Source organism: Cnephaeus nilssonii (genome assembly GCF_951640355.1).
Source record: "Cnephaeus nilssonii genome assembly, chromosome: 5".
In the NCBI taxonomy this organism is placed as follows: Eukaryota; Metazoa; Chordata; class Mammalia; order Chiroptera; family Vespertilionidae; genus Cnephaeus; species Cnephaeus nilssonii.
Window position 1 is genome coordinate 55,668,816 of NC_137076.1, and position 25,994 is coordinate 55,694,809.

At 42.1% G+C, this 25,994-nt stretch overlaps 1 protein-coding gene across 1 annotated transcript in view; it reads right to left on the bottom strand.

The window, feature by feature from the left end:
- ARHGAP10 (Rho GTPase activating protein 10) overlaps positions 1-25,019 on the bottom strand; it is a 265,531-nt gene extending 240,512 nt beyond the window's left edge. The window contains exon 1 of the mRNA XM_079771261.1: positions 24,583-25,019. Coding sequence (XP_079627387.1) covers positions 24,583-24,736 — 154 coding nt within the window. The 5' untranslated portion in view covers positions 24,737-25,019. The remainder of the gene's footprint in view (positions 1-24,582) is intronic.
- Between the last annotated feature and the right edge of the window lie 975 nt (positions 25,020-25,994).

Genomic DNA, 25,994 nt, shown 5'->3' on the forward strand with positions numbered 1-25,994 from the left:
GGGGGGGTGAGGAAAATGTTCTAAAAGTGATTGTAGTGATGGCTGCACATATCTGCAAACATACTTAAAACTCATTGAATTATACTCTTTGAGTTGTTTGGTGGGTGAATTACATGATTATATAACACAAAGGAAGCTATGGCACATGTATGAGGTTCCTACTTGTATTGTGCCTGCCCCTCACTCAGCCTGTTTTATGCCACAGGTTACAGATCCTGGACTGGGACAGGCACCAGAACCAAGAGCACCCCATAGGTGGGCTGGCCAGGGATCTCCCATGAGCTTGGCCAGACAGACTCTCCCCTAAACAAGGGGCAATGCCTATGATACAGACTTTTCCTCCTTCCTTCTTCTTCCTCTTTCTTTTCCCCTCGCAAGGGGGTGTAATGGCTAGGCCGTCTTGTAAACCATGAGGAAAAGGCCAAGAAATTGGTAGAATCCTCAGCCTTGACAACCAGCTAGCAACCACCTCCTATGTGACTTGTTATGTGAGAATAAAATCACCAACTTGGTCAAGGTCTGCCAATTGGCTTTTATATGCAGGCAGTTGCTTCCTGCATTGCTCCTCTACACAGAAGTGGGATAAATACCTCAATATACTCAAGGACAACATACACAGAAAACAGCCACAGACGCTGACTCACCATATACTTACTACCTACGCACCCACGCCCACACACACACACACACACACACACACACACACACACACACACACCTGCCTTCTTTAGTGATGGCACAGCTTCTAAAAGGGACAAATAGAAAAGTGTCACCTACACAATATAAGGACAAGAGGGTGGTTATCTACTTACTGTGTTTATAAGAGCAAAGGTAAAGCTACTCCCTAAAATATACTTAAACCATAGCTTGCCAAAGAAAAGGCCAATGACAGTAGTGTTTTCAAAAAGAGCCCTCCTCTTTTCTGGATGGCATGGTACTGATATTCCTATAGCTAGCGTCGCTTCCTGTTTACAGTCGAACGGAATGGAATGCCCTGCAGTTATTTTCTAAGAGAAATGAAATGGGAAGCGATGCCATGAACACAGAACGTCCAGACTGAGTTTATCACAAGAACTGGTTATGTAAGAAAAGTTTAATAAGGAAAAATATGACACTGTGTTCTTCTTAAAATAACAAGTACTTCTAACATCACAGCTTTGTTTGTGCTTAAATAATAGGTTTGCTTGCATTTTGTCATTACTGCCTAGGAATTTTTTTTTTAAGCTATCATTTTGAAAAGATTTTAGTATTCCTTCAGGAACCGTGCTCTATTATAAATCTAATACTTAATAGTGTAGCAAGATCACTGTTTTTATTTGTCTCTTTCCTGTTACTTTTCTTTATGTGAAACAAAGTAAATACAAATACCTTATCTTTACGCATGTACAACTGTGAAAATTCACTAATACTATTTATCACTATATGAAGACAGGCTAAATTTGTATACAACTTTCAGCATATTAAATCATTAAGGAATGGCAATAGAAAGCCAACCAAAATAAATAGACTACTGACTAACAAGCACCACTCTGAGTTTTTTGTTCCATCCAGAAGCAGTTTGGGGTCCTCAGAAGGATCTGAATGCCATCCCAATGGTGCCCTAACTCCTCCTGGGCCTGTCTTCATGCTCCCAACATTTGTCAACTCAACTGAGCCAAAACAACGTTCTAACCAGACTGTAGCCACTTTCTCCTCCTGAGTGTTATGACTTGACTATTTTCATCAGATTCAAAGTACTCAGCAGGGATGTACAGGAGGAGCTGGGATAGCAGCAGGTGGTACAAAGTTACAAAAGGCCCTTTCTGCCTGCCTAACATCAGGGGCTCAGGAACAGGACAGGAAGCAAGGGCACTGGACTCTCACATCCTTATCTGCTTCTTTACTGGTGTCACCCGACCTCTGGAGATTTGAAGGACTTCCAACTTCCAACATTCCAACAGCCAGATGGACATTGCTCAGCAAGCATCAATCCAAGAGAGCCAGGCACTGTTGTAGACACTAGTCTACAAACTCTGCTCTTGAGGGGCTGAGAGTCTACTGGAAGCTGGAACGTGAGCAAGGTGAGGGGTGTCAAACTTTTTATGTATGTTCGCTCTTTATTAAAACCTAGTAGCAGGTGAATGGAAGCCCCGACCTCCAAAATAATGTCACATCACCTTTGTTCAAGTCATTAATTTTTCTTTAACTTCACATGAAGCATCAAGAGGGAAGACTCACTCTAAATAAGTGGTTGAGTCTTAATATTTTCTCACTGTCATCCTGATTTAAATTTTCAACATACATGAATATAATGCGTCATCAAAATAATCTCACAAGGAAAAATATGATCACCGTTTAAATATTTCCTCCTTTACTTGTTCATTAATATTACAAATAAGAAAAATGACAGAAAGAAAAATGACTCCCTGCCCAGCCGGTGTTGCTCAGTGGTTGAGCATCAACCCATGAACAAGAAGGTCACAGTTGGATTCCAGTCAGGGCACATGTCCAGTAGGGGGCATGCAGGAGGCAACCGATCGAATGATCCTCTCTCATAATTGATAGTTCTATCTCCTCGTCCTCTCCCTTCCTCTCTCTGAAATCAATAAAAACGTATTTTTAAAAAAATGACTTCCATATAAGCGCAACACTACAAATGAGCTTCATGGAACCAAGAGGCAAAACAAAGCAGATACCTAAGTGGCTGCTAGAGGCGTGTTTTCTTATCTGTAGAGTAAGAGGGTTGGGCATTCCTTCCAGCTCCGTGGCAGGAGTCAGGATACCAGGATTCTCAATTCTGGCTTTCTACATGGAAACCGGGGTTTACTAAATTTAGTAATTATCAGAAAAACTCTGAAATGTTTTTAAATAAACTACAATGTCATTATAGACATTGACAATATCTTCATTGAGAATGTCTATGACTTTGCCATATGGCTTTGGACAAAATGCTTAACTTGTGAATTACAAGTTCCTCAGAGGTGAACCAGAAGAAATATTGTTTCAGGGTAAATATATTCAGAATACCATCACCAAAAAGAATGAAAATACATCAAGAAAGAAAAGGAGTAGCTATTATTTGTGAACAAAATAAGATGGCAATACAGTTTGGGGGCATGTGATAAGCAGCAAATTCAGCCAAAGTGCAAACTGGCATTAACAGTAAAGCATCCAGCCCTGGCCAGGTAGCTGGGTTGGATAGAGCATTGTCCCAGTACACCAAGGTTGCAGGTTTGATCCTTGGTCAGGGCACATACAAAACAGCAACCAATGAATACACAGATGAGTGAAGCAACAGACCAATGTTTCTGTCTCTCTCTCCCCCCACTTCCTCTCTCTTTAAAAATCAATTGATGAATAAATTATTTTTTTCAGGATTTTTTATTTAAATTCTTTATTGTTGAAAGTGTTACATATGTTTCCTTTTTTCCTCCATTGACCTCTCCCTGCCCACGCCCACCCCACAGCCCATGCCCTCACCCCCCTACTGTCTGTGTCCATTGGTTATGCTTATATGCATGCATACAAGTCCTTTGGTTGATCTCTTTCTCCCACTCCCATCTTCCCCCTGCCTTCCCTCTGAGGTTTGTCAGTCTGTTTGATGCTTCTATGTCTCTGTATCTATTTTTGTTCATCAATTTATGTCGTTCATTATATTCCACAAATGAGTAAGATCGTATGATATTTATCTTTCTCCAACTGGCTTATTTCGCTTAGCATAATTCTCTCCAGGTCCATCCATGCTGTTGCAAATGGTACGAGTTCTTTCTTTTTTACAGCAGCAGAGTATTCCATTGTGTAGATGTACCACAGTTTTCTAATCCACTCATCTGCTGATGGACACTTAGGCTGTTTCCAAATCTTAGCTATTGTAAATTGTGCTACTATGAACATAGGGATGCATATATTATTTCTGATTGGTGTTTCTTATTTCTTGGGATATAGTCCTAGAAGTAGGATTACTGAGTCAAATGGAAGTTCCATTTTTAATTTTTTGAGGAAACTCCATACTGTTTTCCACAGTGGCTGCACCAGTCTGCGTTCCCACCAGCAGTGTACAAGGGTTCTTTTTTCTCCACATCCTTGCCATCACTTGTTGTTTATTGATTTGTTGATAATAGCCATTCTGATAGGTGTGAGGTAGTACCTCATTGTCATTTTGATTTGCATCTCTCGGATGATTAGTGACTTTGAGCATTTTTTCATATGTCTCTTGGTCTTCTGTATGCCCATTTATCAGAAGTGTCTATTTAGTCCTTTGCCCATTTTTTGATTGGGTTGTTTATCTTCCTTTTGTTAAGTTGTATGAGTTCCCTATAAATTTTGGAGATTAAACCCTTCTCGGATGTAACATTGGCAAATATGTTCTCTCATGCAGTGGGCTTTCTTGTTTTGTTGATGGTTTCTTTTGCTGTGCAGAAGCTTTTTATTTTGATGTAGTCCCATTTGTTTATTTTCTCCTTAGTTCCCATCGTCTTAGGAGATGTGTCGGTAAAGATATTGTTACGAGATATGTCTGATATTTTGCTGCCTATGGATTATTCTAAGATTTTTATGGTTTCCATTTTATGTTTAAGTCTTTTATCCATTTTGAGTTTATTTTTGTGTATGATGTAAAGTTGGTAGTCTAGTCTCATTCTTTTGCATGCATCTGTCCAATTTTCCCAACACCATTTACTGAACAGACTGTCTTGACTCCATTGTATGCTCTTGCCTCCTGTCCAATATTAATGGAGCATAATGGCTTGGGTCAATTTCTGGGTTCTCTGTTCTGTTCCATTGGTCTATGTGTCTGTTCTTGTGCCAACACCAGGCAGTTTTGAGAACAGTGGCCTTGTAATATAGCTTGACATCTGGTATTGTGATCCCTCCAACTTTGTTCTTCTTTCTCAGGATTGCTATGGCTATTCAGGAATAAATTATTTTAAAAAACAATAAAGCATCCATTCCACAAAACAAAGGATTTCCTTTAAGGAGAGAAATTTTACAGGGAGTTTGCCTATCAGTGATAAGCCAGGTACGCTGAAAATAGCATTAATATTGGTTGTCAGTACCGATAAAATCTATGCACCCTCGGGATCATTAACAATTCCGTTACTTTTAAAATTCTGCTTTGATTTTGGCAACCAGCAATACTTTACTTTTTGTAGAATAATATAACCCAGATCATTTGAAAATGACTTCCTTTCCTGTGACTTTTCATAGCTTACAGGAAGTTTCTATCACTTCTTGGAAAATTTAAAAATTCTCTAAAGTAAGCTTTACAGACATAAGCCTCCCTTTGCACCTTTACACGAGAAAATGTGGCAAATCAAGTTTGTGAAATACTTTATCAATGGCGATAATGAAGGAGCTTCTAGAACACTACAGACTTCAGAGAGAATGTGTCACTGGTAGAGGCCACACAGCTTTCCAGGTGAGTGGCCTTGGGCAAGTAACAACCTATCTTACCCCAGGTAATTATAAGAGTAACTATCAAATAGGCTATTGTATAAAAATTTTTTAAAAAATACCTTTTACCTGCTACTGCTACTACAACCAACACCATTATTATTATTACTTCTAGTAAACTTATGAATTTGTTTTCATACATCTCAGAAAGTGTTTACCAATACCTAAACTTATTTGTAGATTATCAGGTCAATTAAAATAAAATCTAAGATTTCTAATTTAAGAGTAATCTACTCATTACTCTTTTAAATTGAAGATATCTTACATGCATCTTCATTTAAACAAATTTATAATATAAAAATGGATATTAACATGCACACAAAAATAGTTGTGAGATGACAATTCACTTTCAAGGATTCAACACTGAGCCCTGTTACATAATAAACAGAGTTTACTTATATCTAAACTTTGATTAGATTAGACACACACATACCCCACACACACACTAATGAAAGCCAGAGAGCTCATTGCTATTAATTCCATTCCATTCTATTCTAACTTTTCTTCCTAATATAAACTCTGAGTTTGGGCATCCATTCATTAAACAGATGCCACAATCTAGCACCCTTCATTCTAAAGGTGGCCCTTTGACACCTTCCAAAGGTCAAATGCACACTGATGCACTAGCTTCCACCTTGAAACCAATTCCCTCTCCATGCCTCTCCATTCTGTTCTCACTGTCATACATTAACCTGAGGAAGTCCATTCACTGAAAACTACACTTTCACCTTTAAATAAAGCTTTAGGAAACTGAAAACTTCAAAGTCACAAAAATTTGAAGGTCTTTACAAACTTGCCTCTTTGTTCTCTGGACAAAGAAGCACTTTTTAAAACCTTTTTGTGCTGTGATTGTCAAGATAAATCAGACCTGCAGACACTCTGGTAGTCGCTGCCAAAAGGCACTGAACCATCTCACAGAAAACAAAAAACTGTTAACTGTGGTTACGTGATATATCCTGTTTCTGGGTGTCTGGCTGTTCATCAACAGGTTGCTCTGCATGGCATGCAAGCCTTCAGAGGATATCAATGAAGACATAGCAGTCAATTCTAAAAGATTTTGGAATTCACACCAAATGTTATTTAACCATCTCAATCCCGGCCTAGACAATCAATGAAAATACTCCAAATAGGTAACTTACCTACTTTCAAATCCTTACTTTAGATAGTATCCAGCATGCCCAATAAAATGTACTAGAAAAATATTTCCAGAGATTAGCACACAATTTTAGAAGAATATAACTTCTTTGGACAACTTTTCAGGATATTTACAGGATTTCTCAATTGATTTCAAATTTACAATTAAACCAGGAATATATAAAATTAGAAAGAATAAAACTGCTCTAAGTTCAATTTTCTTTAACCACTTCAATAAACACATTTGTATAAAATAGTACTTTCAAAATTACTTTTGTTTTAGCAAAGCTGTAAATTTTTCCATAGATTAATTATCTCTATTTTTCCTCACATGTAAATCTTCTGCCATTTCCTTGAGGTTTATCACTATGAAATTTTAAAATAAATAACAAAATTTCAAATCCTCTACTATATTATCCAGTTCAAGTTATATAGTTAACTGTGCATCGAGAAAGTCAAGCCTATAAAGTTTTCTAACAGAGGATAAGTATAGATTGGGAAAGCCAATATACTGACTTCCATATCTTACATAGTGTAAAGCTTTCAAGTAAGTCTTCAAACTCACTCTTACAAAAAGAAAGCACTATTATTTCAAAAAGAAAAAAAACTGTAATCAATGATAATCAGAAGAAACACACACACACACACACACACACTCTCTCTCTCTCTCTCTCTCTCTCTCTCTCTCTCTCTCTCTCTCTCTCTCTTCTTTGTTTTAAAGGAAAAAGAGCCCGGCCAGAATGGTTCAGTGGTTCAGCATCAACCCATGCCCCAAGAGGCATTTGGTTCAATTCCCGGTCAGGGCACATGCCCGGTTTCAGGCTGGGTCCTCAGTAGTGGGTGTGCAGGAGGCAGCCAACTGATATTTCTCTCTCATCCATGTTTCTATCTCTCTCTCACTCACCCTTTCTTTCTCTGTAATATCAATAAAAACATTTTTTAAATAACAAAAAGGAAAAAGAATGTAAAATTACTCAATCTACTCTGTTGGATGAATTACTTTCACAAAGATCAGTTTTTCTCAGCAAAACTTTATTTTTCCAAAACTAAACAGGAGCACTGTTAGTGTAGGAATTTAAATTAAGCCAGCAAATCACTATTTATTTACTTAAGTATTTTCTTGGCCTACAACAAGTTAGAATGTTATAAATATTTACTATTTTAATCTAAGCTTTTCCACAATGATCAATAAAGTGTCACAGTCACTCCATACTTCAGAGGTTAAATGCTATAAGGCACACACACTAGCCAACACGTATCAGCAACCTTGACCTTGTATCCAGGCAAGTCACACAGACTACAGTCTTCATTTCCACCCTCCTATCTCTCCCACCCTTCTCTATTCTGGTTAAAATTAATCAACTAAGCATTGGGGAAAAACAGAAGGCACATTTATTTCCACTTGCTATCTTCTCTTGCATAGTGGACATCATCTTTTTTTTATGTTCTCCACATCTCTTTGTTATGAGCCTTGATATTTTGTTGAAGCTGATCACCACCTGCTGCCTGCTTCTTCACCCCAGTGGTTGGTGCATCACCAGGCTGGCTGACGTACACCATCTGCCATGTCTCAGTGGTCTAGGCTGGCAAGTGACCCGGGACTGGTCGAGCATTTAGGGAGGGCAACCAAATGTCCAGGTTTACTTGGGACAATCCCAGCTTATGCCTATTGTCCTGGCATAATTGTACTCTGAAAAGTATCCTGATTTAGACTATATGATCTCCCTATCTCTAAAGCAGGGTTTCTCAACTTCAACACAATTAACACATTGAGCTGGATCATTCTTTGTTGTAGGGAGGCTGTCCTGAGCACTGTAGGATGTTTAGCAGCATCGTTGGCCTCTACCCACGAGATGCCAGTAGCACCTCCCAATTATGACAACCCAAAATGTCTTCAAGGTATCAAAATCATCTATTTGATAACAACAGCTCTAAGAAAAAGCAGGCACTCTTCTCTAGAATTCTCAGAACAAAAAAAAAAACATAAACCTTAAGCTATCATCATCATGGGAAGAGTGCTATTCTGAGGGTCAAACCAATGGAGGGAAATGCCGAAAAAGACCTACTGACACTGTCTGAACCCTTGGGTTCAGGTGCATGTAAAGCAAGGCCCTTTCTTATATTTCACTCATTGGAGTGAAAAATTCCCTTTTTTGCTTCAATTAGTTTCCATTGGGTTTCTCTCACTTGTAACTGAAGGAAATGAATGAGTATATATAGTTTGTTTTATGGCAAAAATTTGACAAAAAAAAAGGGTGGGTTGGGGTTAATTTTAAACCCTGTCCTATGCTTTTCACAAAAAAACGGGCCATCAACTCTAGCTCCAGGGTCAAAGCAATGAACTCCAGCAATGAAGTCCCAGAATCCCTCCCTTTGAAGAACCTGGAAGCCTCCACATTGCACCTCCAGGAAGGCACACTGCGTGCCTGCAGTCAGTGCATCCAGATGGAAAGGGCCATCTACATACCACTGCACTTGTAGAGTTACATCTTTCTTCTTTTATTTATATTTTGATCTTTTACAGAGAGGAAGGGAGAGGGATAGAGAGCTAGAAACATCGATGAGAGAGAAACATTGATCAGCCGCCTCCTGCGCACTCCCTATGGGTATGTGCCCGCAACCAAGGTACATGCCCTTGACCAGAATCGAACCCAGGACCCTTGACTTTGCAGGCTGATGCTCTATCCACTGAGTCAAACCGGTTAGGGCTAGAGTTACATCTTTCTTAAGAATTTCTTTCCTCTAGCAATCACTTCTTAAACTAGTTAGAACCTATTCAGTTAGCTAAAAAGGGGAAGAAAAGCTCTTTCTAGGTCCCAGAATATTACTGCATTTTTAACTCTTTCAGGTTTCATTCCCTCCTCTTCTCTCAGACGAAAAGGCCGAAATTTTGAAGTCCTAGAATCTTCCCAGATGTTGCCAGAAGCATTTTCTTCTCTATGGAATACAAAGAGAACCAGCACTATTTCACCGAGATAAAACACAAAAATCAGCAGTGTTTTTCAGTGAAAAAGAAAAAACAACAACATGTTTTTATTTAACACATTTTTTAAAACAAAGAATAAGGAATATTTGAATGAAGTACTCAACTTTAAGTGCCAGCAGAATAAAGTCTGAAATAGTCTTAGCCGGTTTGGCTCAGTGGATAGAGCGTCGGCCTGCGAACTGAAAGGTCCCAGGTTCGATTCCAGTCAAGGGCACATGCCCGGTTTGTGGGCTCAATCCCCAGTGGGGGACTTGCAGGAGGCAGCCGATCCATGATTCTCTCTCATCATGGATGTTTCTCTCTCTCTCCCCCTCTTCCTTCCTCTCTGAAATCAATAAAAATATATTAAAAAACAAACAAATAAAGTCTGAAATAAAAGTATTTCTTGGTGCTTTGAGGGCTGTTTATCCAGACATTTTACTCCTCTATTTTTCCCTTCTCTCATTACTTCTTCTTATTAATAGTTTAACACCTATATTCCATCCCATCCAGTTCAAACTGACTATGATACAACTCTTACAAGTCACATATTCACTAACCAGAAAAAGAATGTGTTGTGGGAGAAATTAAAACAATTAATTACTGAAAACTATCCTGCCACTAAGAAGCATCAGTTAATCATTGGCTCAATGTCCTGAAACAAATCTGCAAATCTTCCTGGGTATACACCCATCATTTCCACCCTTTCTGTTATTTAAATAGATGAAGGGGGTTTTCCCCCATCCCCTGGAAACTGAATTGCATCTTCTTCTCTATTCAGAACCACTTTCTACTCTGGAATATTCCCTGAATCGTCCCTCTCCTCTCTATTAGATACTTGCTTCTGCTTGTTCAAATCACACCCATTAACCAATGACTTGGGAGATCTATCTGTACCAGAGGTTCATGTCTTTTCCTTGCACTGTCTTCTCAACCCTCTGCCACTGGGTTCCCCGCCCTGCTGTGCCAGAAACTACTCTCCCAGCTATTACCAAGGACACTGTCTTGCTAATGCAATGTCACCTGGACTCATCATACTTGACCTCTATAGCATGACCTTGTCTGCTTCCTCCTACTTCCAAACATTCTTTCTCCTTGGCTTGTGCAACCCTCTCCCGGGATTCCACCTCTCTGTCAATGGCTACGCTCTCAAACATCCTTCTCAAGTTCTTCTACACCCTCCTTAAAAGCTGGTGTTCCTCAGGACTTGCCCTGAGCCACCCTGCCTTCTCCTACATTCTCTCTCTGGGCAGGTTTGCTATCCAGTTACATGGTGTCAATTCCTACTTATAGGCTGTGTCCCGGGAATCTTCTCATTTCTCCAGCTCTGTTCCCTGTTCCTGAAACACTCATAAAACAAACACACTACTGAATATGTCCACTGGATATCTCAAAAGCACCTCATTCTCAATATATTCAAAACCAAAAATGTATCCTCTCTCCCAGAAAACCTATTCTTCTGGCGGGACTACCTCAGTCACCACTCAGCAGCCTGAGACAGTTTTTCATTGAAACTAGTCACCTGCCAGAGCCTGCAGCCCCTAAATCCTGACTCCTCAAGTACCTGCCTCTCTTGCCACCAAAGTCTGGCCTAGGTGACTGACCTCCAGTCCTACTTTCCTCAAATCCATTCTCACAACTGCAGCCTAAGAAACTTTTCTAAAATATAATTCAAATGATGCCAATCCCCTGCTTAAAATGTTTCAATCACTTCCTGCTGTCCTCAGAGTGAAGTCTGAAATCTTTGACCTGCTTCCCCAGGCCCTTCCCAGCGCTGCCCCCACCCCCTCCGTAGCAGGGTCCTTCCTGCTCTGCACCGGCTCCCTGCCCCACTCCCCAGCCCACCTGAGCTGTTCTTCCAGCTACAGCTCATGCTCCCTCTGGCCTCCTGGCCCCATTTCACTGTGCTTGGAGAATTCTTCTGTACCCTCAGCATGAAATGCTCCCAAGACTTCCTTTTGGTTTCAGGTTAGAAGTTACTACTTCCTTGAAGTCTTCTTTGAACCCCTAATGCAGTTAGTCCTGTTAACTATGGCCAACATCCCACTCTTAACTCCACAATGTGAATGACATTTACTTGTTTAACTGACCTTCTGTCTCTCCCATTCAAATTCTAACTTCTGCCAAGACACAGGATCTTATTGCACTGTTAAACCGCTAGCAACTAGTCCATAATAGGTGGAATTCAATGACCTGGGAATGACACATCTCCCCCATTGTTATAAATGACATTACTATACTGATGATAGAACAGATTTTTAACTGTTTCTACACTTAGCAAACACATATTGAGTTCACTATGGTTCAAACTATTTTCCAAGTGCTCTCCAAATAATTAACAATTTAATGCTAGCCAACATTTAGGGAGATAAAATTAGTACCCACATTTTACAGAAGAGGAAATCAAGGCACAGAGAAATTAAGTAAGTTACCCAAGGTCACACAGTATGTACATTTGACTTCAAAGTCCTGTGTTCCCTTTGACCTGCATTTCACAAAAGAAAAACAATACTGTGTGTCAGAATGGCAGAAGTACTAGCTGCCAGATTCTCAAATAAAAGTAATGGCATGTCAGTAACACTCCACCCCCTTGTACTTTTTTTGGCTTTGTCCCCATCAAGCAAAGACCTTCAGTAATATGCTGGACTACAACACACTACTACAGATGTTTTCTCCTATTTAATAAATGAGAGGCCTATATTCAGCCCTGTGCTTCAAACTATTGTTGGCTCAAAAGAGAAGAAGAATGTGTTCACAGACTAGTTCTACTGTCACTAGTAATAAAGCTATAACTGCGTTCCAGTTCAACGAAGGAAGTCAGAATAGCATTCAAAGAAAGAAGAAAGCAGCAGCTCCTCCCCCTCCGCCTCCTGTTCCTCCCATGGGCCAAGCAGAGTTCTAAGATCTTTTAATATGTAACATGAAGAATAAATAACATCACCCCATGCGGTATCTTACTATCTCCATTTTACTAATAAAGGCACTGAGGGTTTACGCAACTTGCTCAAGTCTACTACTGCTATTAAGTAGTAGAGCCAACTTTACAGTCAGAGATAAAGGCATCCGTTTTTTGTGGGTTTTTTTAGAGTATGAAGCATCCTGTATTCAGACCTGAGGTGACAGTACTTTGGCCAAGCTGACTTCCTCAGCCACACGCCTCACCATAACTCACTGCTGGATGGTGCTGGAAGGCAGACAGTGCCCGTGGGTGAACAAGTCAACGAGGAAGGAGAAATCACACTCAGCATTGAAATATTAAGTGGCACAGAATTAACACCTTCCTCAGGAAACATGGGGAGGAAATTCAAGTTCAACCTGGGAAGCAGGCCTAGCAGTGGTAGCAATGCAGGTGTCATTCCCGAGAACCTGGAAGCTTAGAAAGATGCCTGCCCTAAGAATGTAAAGCATCAGGGGTTTTTTCAGTGTGTTTGCCTGTCTGTTTGTTTAAAGAGGAGGATGTCAAGGCCCTCTCATTACAAAAGCATCCCCTTGGCTAGTCTATAAATTATGCTCCTATATTAGGATAATCAAGTAAAGCAGGCTGTGGTTCCTGTTTGCTTTGAGGCCTATCGCTAAATGCCGACCAATCCCTGCCTAAAAATCACGTTCATCTGACCTAACTGGACTGACAGTACTTAATGCGCAGTTTGTTTATGAATACAAACATCATTTTTTCTCTACCTACTATTATTGGAAAACTAGTTTCAATAAAGCAAAAAGGCTTTGTAAAGGTTTTTTTGTTCTTGAGTCAGACCAATTATTTCTTACAGTCCTGAAATTTACCCTCGCTTGCTCTGATGATCTATGCCAGTGGTCGGCAAACCCATTAGTCAACAGAGCCAAATATCAACAGTACAACGATTGAAATTTCTTTTGAGAGCCAAATTTTTTAAACTTAAACTTCTTCTAACGCCACTTCTTCAAAATAGACTCGCCCAGGCCATGGTATTTTGTGGAAGAGCCACACTCAAGGGACCAAAGAGCTGCATGTGGCTCACGAGCCGCAGTTTGCCAACCACGGATCTATGCTAAGCTTATAACTCAAAAGTATAAAAAAGAATTTTCCTAAATGTCTTCAAAATTCAGATTGTTGTCAAAGCTAGTGTTTGAAATTTTATGAAATTAATTACAAGAAGGCTTTCATACTGAGGAAATTCTCCAAATATATTGTTTCACAATCAAAAAATGCATGAAATCAATGTACATCATTGAACTCATGTTATTTACAGAACATCAATCAACAAAATCTTTTTAAATGCCAGTTGTAGGAAAACAGAGAGTTTTATCTAAATTAAACAGAGCCACATGCAGCCACATGGATAAGTCTCACAATTATGATGTTGAGGGGAAAAAGAAGTTGCAGAACACATAGCATGAAACCGCTATATAAAGTCTAAAAACATGCAAAACGTACTATTCTTTAGGAATGTGTTCAGATGAATTAAAATGCCTGAGAACAGTAAACACCAGATTTGAGGTAGTTATTACTGGAGAAGCTTTCATTTCTTAAATTCAGAGGCAAATACAGAGATGTTTATAATGAGTTCTTAATATCTTTTCATATTACTCAAATATCTCACAAACTTTTAAAGTAAAAAAGCCTAATACTAAAGTATGAGAACAAAATTAAAATTTACTAAAGAGTAAGATGCATATTGAGGAGGAAAAGAGGGTCTAAAGAAGGGCAAAGGTGGATGTAAGAGAGAGACTGAGAGGAAGGAAGTTTTTTGTTGTTGTTGTTGTTTGGTGTTTTGTTGTGTGTTTTTTTTAAGTGAGCGGTCCTAAACCAACCCAGTCTCTGATGTCCATACTATACAAGTTAGCCATCAGTTTTATTTACAATAATCATCTTAGAGAGCCTTAAAATTCACATTTTAAATCATGGTCATTGTGCTGAGCTTATTATAAGAACAGTCTCCTAACTAGATCATGAAATGTACACACATTCCTGATAACCAGGATTTATCATCATAACTCCCCCTAACAGAAAACCGCAGTTACACCCCTTTATGGAGACAGCTTACAATTGTGGTTAAGGGTTTTGGAGTCAGACAAATGTGGGTTCACATTCCAGCTCCACCACTGACAAATTTAGTGATCTGGACAAGCTATTAACATTTCTAAATTTGGTATCTTAATCTCCAAAACGGGGTTAATAATAACATACTTCACTAAGTCTTCATGCTAAATAATATAATGCCTGCCCTGAATTTAACACAAAGTAAAACAAATAGTAAATGCTTAATAAAAGTTAGCTACTGTTATTAAAATTATTTAAATTAAATACACCTTAAATAATATAAAACCTTCTTCAGATGAAGTTTGGAATCACCTATTTGTCTCTGGAATGGAATTTCACTGACAGGAAACTAGTAAAACATCCAAGACACCCTTAATGAGAGTTATAATCTAGAAATGTCTAAACACTCTTCTACAAATCCTGAGATAAAGCAAACTTTTCTTTAAACAAGATGTATAAAGTCAAAGGCAATTCAAGACAACACAGAATCTCAAACAAATATTTTCAAAGTTATGTTTCTAACATCAAACTGAAACAGCAACGAAAGACACCATATATTATTACCTGTGATCAAATGTAAACTAGTTTACCTATTCCTGCCACATACAGTCAGCAATCTCTCAAAGCATGATTTATAGCAACTTGCAGACTACACAATATTTTTATATTTTTTGTAATTCTTGCCTCTCTTATGATGCCAAAAAACAAAATCATAAGGTGATATGCGGCTATTAGAGTCACAGAGGTTTCAAACCCTTAGGAAATTTGTCCCGGGGACTTGAATGATTCTTTTGTAGAGAACAGGATTACCTAATAGCTCTTCAGAATAACCACTCCTCTTACAGATGTCTCTGGTTGCCTTCTTTTTCTCATTGTGAATTTCTCACAGCAAGCACAAGCACTGTCCACTAATTTGTTAAACACTAAAGTTAATATCCTCCCAAAGTATCACTGTAATGGTTAAGCCCCTGAAGGCTCCAGCATTGATGGTGCCATTCAAGACCTTGAGCAGAGCTCTCCTGGTCATCTCCACTCTTCCTCATCATCCCCTAAATGAGAGGAGATGATCAAGCTCCTGCTGCTAATTGGGTGAGTCTCCACTCCATTAACAGCCTTAGTGACACCTTCTATTTCATCTTCAAATCTCTGTGAATCAGGAATAAATTCTGGGAACTATTTTTCCCAAATGCCACTTAGCTTTGGTCTATCAACTTAACCTTCAAGATTTTCCAGCATCCTGAACTACATTCAAACCTTGGAAGCCTTTCCACAGTTTGACAAGTTTGTCTATCTTCTTGGTCACTGGTAAGGATGATTTGGACAAATATACTCTTAGGGTAAATAAGCACTAAAAGGTTAAATATTAGTCTCTGGGCCACAGCAGTGATTTCTCAAGCAAGAAAGGAGCCTTCATATTAAAACACAAACCACAATTAAGATAATGCATCACAGTGGTTAACATTTGAGTACTTATTCTAAACACTTTACACATATTAACTCATTTAACCCTCTATGGTAGAAAGAATTATAATCTCTGTTTTACAGATGACAACATCGATACTGAAAAGCTAAGCACCCTGACCACAGTTTCATTGGTAGTGAGTGGTTGAGCTATGCTTCGGACCCAGACACACTAATACCTCAGTCTATGATCTTAATCTTCTATATCGTTCTGTCTCATCAGCTCTTTTAAAGATTAAACATGCCCTGGCCAGCATATGGCTACGTGGTTGGAGTGTCGGCCCTTGGACAACAGGGTCTCGGGTTCCATTCCCAGTCAACGGCACGTACGTGGGTTGCAGGTTCCATCCCCGCCCTGGTCAGGGAGCATGTGGGAGGCAACCAATCCATGTGTCTCTTTCACATCAATGTTTCTGTTTCTTTCTTTCTCTCTCTCTCTCTCTCTCTCTCTCTCTCTCTCTCTCTCTCCCCCCTCTCCCTCCCTCCCATTCTCTCTTTAAAAAATTACTCCATTGGCCTTAACAGATTTGGCTCAGTGGATAGAGTGTCAGCCTGCAGACTGAAGGGTCCTGGGTTTGATTCCAGTCAAGGGCACATGCCTGGGTTCTGGGCTCCATCCCCAGTAGGGGGTGTACAGGAGGCAGCCGATCAATGATTCTCATTATTGATGTTTCTATCTCTCTCTCCCACTCCCTTCCTCTCTGAAATAAACAACAACACACACACACACACACACACACACACACATATATATATATATATTTTTTAACTGGCTCCATTGGTTGGTCATTGTCCTGTGCATGGAAAGGTTGCTGGTTCAATTCCCAGTCAGAGCTCATGCTGGGATTGCGGGCTCCATCCCCAGTATGGATATGCAGGAGGCAGCCAATCAATGTTTCACTCTCACATCAATGTTTCTCTCTCTTTCTCCCTTCCTTTCTCTCTAAAAATCAATAAAAATACTTATTTTTTTAAAAGGGAAAAAAAGATTAAGCAAAAAAATATCCTCCTCTTCTGAAAGTCAATGATGCTCTCTAGTCTCCCCCCACACACACACGCCCCAAAAGAAAACTAAGCAAAAAGGAGGTGGTCGAAGAAACCTGAGCAATTGGGGGGAAAGGGAAAAGGCAATGTGTCAGAGAGACCCAGAGGACATCAGCTAACTGACCAGTAAACTGACCAGTAAAAAATCTAAGTAAACACGGCCCCAGCTGCTGGAGGGCTCTAAATGAGAGCTACTCTAAATGGAATCAGGGACCACCTGCATGTATCAGGTAAAGCCTGCCTGGGTCCACCGCCCAGCTTCAGTTTGATAGCAATTATTTTTACAGCACGTCTACATTCATGTACGAGACCAGCCCCTGTAGTAAAACCCCAAGCGAGAGTTTCAGACTTATCCCAGGTGATGGATGCCCTGAAGTGAGGGTGGTGGCAGGGGGAGGGGTGTCCGTGTGATTTCTTGGGGCAAAGAATATATATGAATATCCTTTCCCATTTAGAGAAAAATTCCATCTTTAAATAGCATTTTATTTCTATACCTCTCTAAATTCTACTTAATAGGAGCAGCAGGGCAAAATTTCTAATTATACCACTCCATCAAAATTAGGGTGCTAAACAATTTACAATAGCTAAGATTTGGAAACAGTAAGTGCCCATCAGCAGATAAATGGATTAAAAACCTGTGGCACCTCTACACAATTGAATACTATGCTGCTGTAAAAAAGAAGGAATTCTAATCATTTGCAACAGCATGGATGGACCTGAAGAACATTATGCTAAGCAAAAAAAGCCAGTTGGGGAAATATAAATATCACATGATCTCACTCATTTGTGGAATATAATGAACAACATTAACTGATGAACAAAAATAGATCCAGAGTCATGGAAGCATCAAACAGACTGTCCAACCTCAGAGGGAAGGCAGGGGAGGGAGGGGGGTGAGAGATTAACCAAAGGATTTGTATGCATGCATATAAGCATAACCCATGGACACAGACAGTAGGGGAGTGAGGGCATGTACTGGGGGGTGGAATGGCCGGGGAGAGGTCAATGGGGAAAAAAGGAGACTTATGAAATACTTAAACCAGGGGTCCTCAAACTTTTTAAACAGGGGGCCAGTTCACTGTCCCTCAGACCGTTGGAGGGCCGGACTATAGTTTTAAAAAAAAAACTACGAATAAATTCCTATGCACACTGCACATATCTTATTTTGAAGTAAAAAAACAAAACGGCAAAAACACCCGCATGTGGCCCGCGGGCCATAGTTTGAGGACGCCTGACTTAAATAATAAAAAAAATAGGGTGCTAAGTAACAGAAAACCCAACTGAAACTAGGTGGGCTTCCCTGAAGACAATTAATAATAATCTGAGACAATTCTTGGCTCCCACAGTGGCATCAAAAATCAGACTCAGTTACCTCTCTGCTCCACAGTCCTTGCTTTGGCTTCACTCACAGTCCCAGGATGGTGGCAGAGGCTCTAGACAACACAACCAGACACCACAGAAAAGTGAAGAACCCTTTTTATGAGACGCCTCACACAAAAGGAAATCTTTCCCGAGGTCTCCAGCAGACTTCCCACCATGTCTCACTGGCCAGAACTGAGCTACCTCCTCACTTGCAAACCAGTTACTAGCCTAGAAAATAGGTTTAACACAACTGAGTTCAGTGATTCTCAACCTTGACTGCACGTCTTTTTTACAGCTTCCCATGTGATTCTAAAGATCAGCCATGATTGAGAACCACTGAGTTAGACTAATCAGAATTAGCCCTAATCACTTTCCCCTGAGTCATTTGGGGAAAGGTATAGATCCCTGCACAAAATTTGTCAGAGAGAGAAAAATGTTGGCTGGGAAACAACAGAATCTACAAGACCACTTAACATCTGTGTTTTCTTTCTTTTTTTTAATTTTATTTTATTGTTTAAATTATTACAAATAGTAGTACATATGTCTCCTTTTTTTTCCTCATTGACCTTCCCACTGTCTCCCCTCCCCCCCCCTCCCCCGAACATGCCCTCACGCGCCCCTCCCCCCCAGTGCCTTGCGTCCATTGGATATGCTTAACATCTGTGTTTTCAATGCACTTTCACCCCATTTTAGTCAATCCTCAAGGCTTTCTGCAGCAGTCCCATTTTACAAATAAGGAAACCGAGTTTATGAAGTGAAATTCTTTTAAGTCTTCCAAATTTCCCTATGTTTCGATGCAACAGCAATGAAATTTCTCCAAAAGGAATTACCACATGAACCATTTCTTGGAAACAATAAACAGAAAGACAGCAAAAGAGAGTTTTTATGTTGTCCTGAGGAAAACAAGGCGAAAATTATTAAAATAGTAAAGCCTAAAGAAGTACTAAAACCAATACTTGGAAGACTTAAATTCTAGTCCTGGCTGCCACTAACATTCTTCCCATATCTGTGATAAGAGCAGACTCACATATGAGGGCCCCTCCAGCTTTTCTCCCTCCCCTCCCTCCTCTCTCTCTCTCTCTCTCTCTCTCTCTCTCTCTCTCTCTCTCTCACACACACACACACACACACACACACACACACACCTAGACAACCTAAGTTTACTAAAGAGCATTTTATATACCCATATAAGTGCTTAATAACTGTAAGAATTATTTGTTTTAAAAATATGTATTTTGGGCCCTGGCCAGTGGGCTCAGTTGTTTGGAAAGTCATCCCATGCACGGAAGAGGTTGCAGTTAGATTCCGGGTTAGGGCACATACTCAGGATGCGGGTTCCAATCCTAGTCAAGGCGAGTACGAGAGTCAACAAATCCATCGATGTTTTCTATCTCCCATAGATTTTCTCTTTCTCTCTCTTTCTTTCTCTTTCTCTTTCTTTTTCTCTTTCTTTCTCTTTCTCTCTCTCTCTCATCAATAAATATATCATCAGGTAAGAATAAAAAAATAAAAATGTGTATTTCCCTCCAGCATAAAATATATCCTCTCAAGAATGCCTAACATAAAATTTATGAAAAAAGCATATATGGCTTATGTCTGTTTCTGGCAAATATGCCACACATTTCTACAGATCACTAGTATCTAAACTACACAGTTTAAACTGCATTGAAAGAGGACACAGGACAGGACAGGACAGGACAGGAAAGGAAAGGAAAGGAAAGGAAAGGAAAGGAAAGGAAAGGAAAGGAAAGGAAAGGAAAGGAAAGGAAAGGAGAGTGAAAAAATAAAGGACTGAAAACCGTTTAAAAAAGATTCCAGTGAATGATCTCCACTCTACAACGTAAGTCAAGGATCCTAGACTCTTCTCTCTGGAGCTCCTTCCTACTCTCACTGCTATCTCCAGCCCACACAGATGTCACATACTATCTCTCAGCCATCTCTTTCCCACTATGTCCAGCTTCTGCTGAAAAACCTTCAGCCATTCTCCACAGGAGATAAAGTCCCCATTCCCAACCTCGCTTTTATGGACCTCCATAATCTGAAACTGACCTTTCCATTCATCCCATTCTACTACCTAAAATGAAATATCTATTCCAACCAAACCGGTCTCCTCATAGTCCTCAGACACTGTTGGTATTCTGGTTTCTTCTCAGCTGTTTTCAATCTGACAAGGTGCTATTCCTTACTTAAAACACCAATGAGTTCCCAAAGTTCCAGCAAACCTTCTCTACTTTAACCTACAACCAACTCTTGGTCCTGGCAAAGTCAGAATACTGACTTGTCACTGAATTGTTAACTTTTTACCATGTGTGTCTGTGTATCCTTTGTTTCTTCAAGAACTTAGCACAATACAGAGAGGACATGTCCCCTAGTTTGAACTTTATTCAACTCAAGGACAATGAACTCAATTACCTCCTTTTTTATCTCAACCCCAATATTTGTCGTAGGTGCTAAGTATTTTCTGATTGCTACATAACTGAACTCAGCAGTAAGTCTTCAGGTCCCACAGAACCCCCTCCAATATCTTTACACATGTGTGAAATATTCAAAGCATCAAAACCTCACAATGACATAAACCTAACAAGTATTTAGTGCCTGCAGGAGGCATCTTACAGGGCAATTAAAAACAGAAATCACTTAAACACACAATTCTGAAAATGCACAAAAAAATCCATGTTTGCAAAAACAATGTAAACACCTTAAAATATAAGCAGTCTGCCCTAGTTGATTGTTAAATTCTTGCTGCAGCTCTTCCCTCTGCCTCAGGTCCTTCCTGGACTTCTTGACTCTCAGATGTTATGGAAAGGCCCAACTAGTTAGGCAAATGATTGACCTAGGCTGCAATTTCAAATGAACTAATCAAGCAATTTCCAAACACTGCAGAACCTTACTAATGTCTCTTATAAGTAGGACAAGAGAAACTGGACACAAAAGAATTAAGTGACCTGCCCAACTGTCATGTAACCAGGCCCTAACAGTGAAGGCGAATTAACTCAGATGTCCTGACTTAAGTCCAGTGCTCTTAATCTTCTATAGGAACTAGAAGTAAAGTTTCAGGAGCAAGCTGGATAAAGGCAGTGTCTTCCTAACTTGACAAAAGCTTGTAAGGGAAAGCTGTGTTCTTATCATCTTCTGAGAAAGAAGTTAATTAAACATGATAAGAAAAAGGATACTTTCTGGTTGCTCTCTTAAGCATGATTATAAATTATATTTCTTATGGTTAAGGACAGGAATCAAAAAGAATACAATACCTATTCACAAATTCACCGAAGTCTACATTCTGGGGAGGAAGGCTGAGAGCTGCCCTCCCCCCACTTCCCAGATGCACTAGCCGCTGCTGGAACACACCAGGCATGTGTCCTGCTTGGCAGAAGAGCTAACATGCAGTCACATAAATAGCTTTCTACCAGTGGCCAAACTGGCTTTGCCATCTGTCTCTCTGCACACCAAAGCCTCTCTCCTCAGCTCCCTAGCTCCTGAGGGAGCTGCTACAGCCAGTAAGGGAAGGTACGTGCCCCCAGCCAGGGACACTGGGAACACCAGGCTTCATGATCACTGTGTGTGTGCCCTTCTCCTGGCCTCTGCCTTTCTCCACTCACTCCTACATATTTTCAGTCCCTCCCTACTTCCCACCCATACCCAATGCCATGGATACTGGAGAGCCATCGACCAAATAAGCCCACTTAGTCACATCTCCCAAACAAAGTGACTCCCAATCCTTACTTTGCAATATCAGAGAGGTCACAGAACCAAAAGGGACCTTGGACATTATCCAAAGCAGCTTCCAAAATTACAAGGATGGCTCACTAAATTCTTCTCATTAGACCTTATTCCAACTTATTCATTAAATGGATATTTACTGTTCCAGGCACTGTGCTGGGGACTTGAGACAGTTTGCTCAGTATGTTTAATCTTCCTTAATGCAAGGAGACTGTGGCATGGGGTATTTTTCATAGAGGTGATGGCTACAAACATACAAGGGTCAAACTGCCAAGGCTGGAAATCACTGAAATGAGAAATTAGGGAAGAGATAAAGACCCTAACACAGATTTGCAAGACTGGATAACTGCCCCCACCCCTGTCTGCTGTATGAGCTGGTCTTTTTAAGACAGAATAGGCTACGGGTTACAGGTGGGGTCAGTCTGCCCAGCTTCTCACTGCAGTTAATGCCTCCCCATTAACAGCAGCAACACCAACTCAGTGTTCCAGCACGAAGTTCGGCCCACCTTCCTCCTAGAAAGACTCTTCTCAGATACTCAGACAGGTATAAATACATATACACACAATTTCTTCTGTGGCCACTTCACTTACAAGTCTTCCAAGATAGAGAAAAGCCCTGCTAGTGTGGTTCAGTGGTTGAGCGTGGACCCATGAACCAGGAGGTCATGGTTGGATTCCCAGTCAGGGCACATGAGGTGATTGTAGGTCCGATTCCCAGTAGGAGGTGTGCAGGAGGCAGCCCATCAATGATTCTCTCTCATCATTGATGTTTTTATCTCTCCCTCTCCCTTCCTCTCTCTGAAATCATCCTATCTAATACTCCTATCTAATAAAGAGGGAATATGCTAATTGAACATCACTCCATCACAAAGATGGCTGCACCCACAGCTGAGGCCAAGTTCCCATAAGGAGCCTTAACGAGCAATCAGCAGGGACCTGAGGCTACACCCTCCCCCGCCCCTGTGTGGCTTGACAGGGAACCTGAGGCCATGTCCCCCACCTGGCAGGGCTTGACAGGGGACCTCAAGGTGCACTTCCCGTCCTGGTGCTGGGCTAGGGGACCTCAGGCTGCTTCCCCACTCCAGCGCCAGGCCGGGGGACCTCAGGCCGCGCCACCTCAGGCCGCACCCCCCACCCAGCGGGGCTTGATGGGGGACCTCAAGGTGCACCCCCAGTGCTGGGTTGGGGGACCTCAGGCCATGCCCCCCACCTGGTGGGGCTTGAAGGAGGACCTCAGGCCGTGTCCCCCACCTGGCGGAGCTTGACGGAGGACCTCAAGTCACACCCGCCCCCCCCCCCCCCCGCCTGGGTCTGGGCTGGGGGACCTCAGGCCACGCCCCCCCCATCCTGGCGCCAGGCCAGGGGACCTGAGGCTACACCCCTCTGCCCAGCAGGGCTTGACAAGGGTGGGACTGGCCGGGTCTGGATCTAGCCCAATGGGGGCGGGGGGGGGGGGGGGGCAGCAGGTCTGGGTCTCACACGATTTTGAGGTGCATGTGGGTGGGCGGGGACTTGACTCTGGGTTTGGTGGTGAGCCCCAGACTCTGACAGGAGGAAGGTTTTCATATACATTTTACTAATTTTCTTTCATCTCTGACACTTCTATTATAGAGAAAGGGCAAATAGCAATATTAAATTATTTCCTCTAATTAATCCCCTTGTAATGTGCACAAATTTCGTGCACCGGGTCACTAGCATGCATACATATACATATATATATATATATATATATATATATATATATATATATATATATATATGATAGAGAGGAACCAGATAGGAAAGCATCCAGCTTGACAGAGGTAGGTAGAATTCCCTATTTGCAGGCAGCGCTGCCTGGGATCAGAGGGCAGGCAGGCTGGCTGCTCACCCTTACAAGCCCATCAGTGCCCCTCTCCTGGCGCAGGAGGGAAGGAATGAAGGAATGCGCAGAAAGCAGCACAACGCCAGGGAAGGACCGGAGACTGTCCGGGAAGATCAGAAATTGACAAAAGGAAGGGTGCAATTCAACACCCACCAGGTTTTGAAAGAACCCTTAGAGAAGTTCTTTTGAAAGATCACAAGACAAAACTAGTAAAACTGATGGTTTCTGTTTTGTAGGAGACTGTGAGCAGCTTTAGAGTGCATTAAAACTTGCTCTGGGGCAGTCAGTCCGGCGGGAACGCAGGCACCCAGGGACGCCTGTCTGGGGCAGGCGGGCTCCCAGACGAGTCTGTCACGCATGGCTCCTGGCCCTGGCTATCGAAGAGGAGTAGGAGCGGAAAAGGGAACTTGCGACCAGCTGCCTGGGAGCCAGGGAGAAAAGACCCCAGGCCCTCCCGGTCCGACTGAACCTCCAGTTCCCCTGGCCACTGGCCTCGGGCAGGAGACTGCCCGTCTGCCCCGGGGAGAGGCTCTTCCCGGCCCCGCCGCGCCGCAGCCCACCCGCGCCCAGATCCCCGCTTACTTTTGGTCGCCGCGATGAGGTTCTTCCCGTCCTTGATGAGCTCTTTGATGAACTTGTTGGTCCTCTCGAGCTCCACTTCGTGGGCGCGGATCCTCTCCCTGAACCACGGACTGTCGAGGTAGCAGTCGCTGAATTCCAGGGGCTGCAGCCCCATGACTGCAGCGGTCCGCGCGAACCGCCAGCCAACGAGCCACCCGCCCGCCCGCGGCGCGCTACAGCCCGAGCCCGGCCTGGGGCCGCGGCCAGGTGGGGGGCCGTGCGGGCAGGAAGTCCCGGAGAAGCTAGCAGCCTGGGGCGCGTAGCGAGCGCGGCGCGGACATGTCCCTCGGAGCCAAGTCTGGACGCGAGGAGGACTGGGCGCCCCACTCCCGGCAGCCCCGCCGAAGCTCAAGTGCCCGCGGCCCCGCCCCACGCGGCCCCCGCGCCGAACACCCTCCCCGAGGCGAGAGGCTGCCCCGCCCCGGGCGCCTCCCCGGCCCGCCCCGCTCGCCCCCTGGTTTCTCCCCCGCCTTCTTTCTTCCTCTCCTCCACTCCCTTCCCTTCCTCTCCCCGGACGCCTCTTCCTTCTCTTCCCCACGCGCAGTTGCCCCTCCTCTTCCTTCCGAGGCTCCCTCGCTCTAGAGTTTGTCTCCTCCACCCCCGGGGCGCGTGCCTCTCCCCTTTTCTTCGGCTCCCCTGTTCAGGGTGACTCACTGTAGGCTCCCCGAAGCAGGGAACTGGACCGGGTCAAGGAAGGGGAGTCGTAATAGCTGTCTCTAATCCTCCGCAGCCGGACGACATAATTCAGAGGTCTGGCATGCTGGGGGAAATGATTGACTCATTTCATTTATCCTGGACCGGGCTTCAGCTGTAAATGAACGCTGGGCTCTTTTCCTTATTCGCGTTCCTCCTCCACTTAACGCAAAATGCAGGTCAAAGCTCCGCTTTACATTGAAAGCCTTGCCTAAAACAAATCAACTGTACAGTATAGTAACTTTTAAGAAAATGACAACAATTTTATTACCCACTTACTATGTGCCAGGCACACACTAGGAACTCTACATACATGATTTTACAAGCTCACGACATATGTTTACATATGCAGTTTACTAATGATGTTAACGTCCACAAGAAACTTCAGTGATTGTTCAAAACGTTCAGTCTGGGAGCTGGGTAAGTAAGAATCTGTTTGGACAACATGTTGTAGGAGTGTGACCCTCAGGACCAAGTTAAATAAGCCTCCTACGCAATAAGCTCTTTTGTTACAAAACATCATGGTGCCTAACCCAAAGATAAACAGATAAACATTATAACTTGAATGTCCATCCTCCAGAGAGCTCAAAATGTTTTACAAATAACTTTTAGGTGTTGAAAACTTCAGTTCCCTCCTAAAATCAGCAGGGTGGCTGGAGGCTGAGGAGAAGAAAATAAAG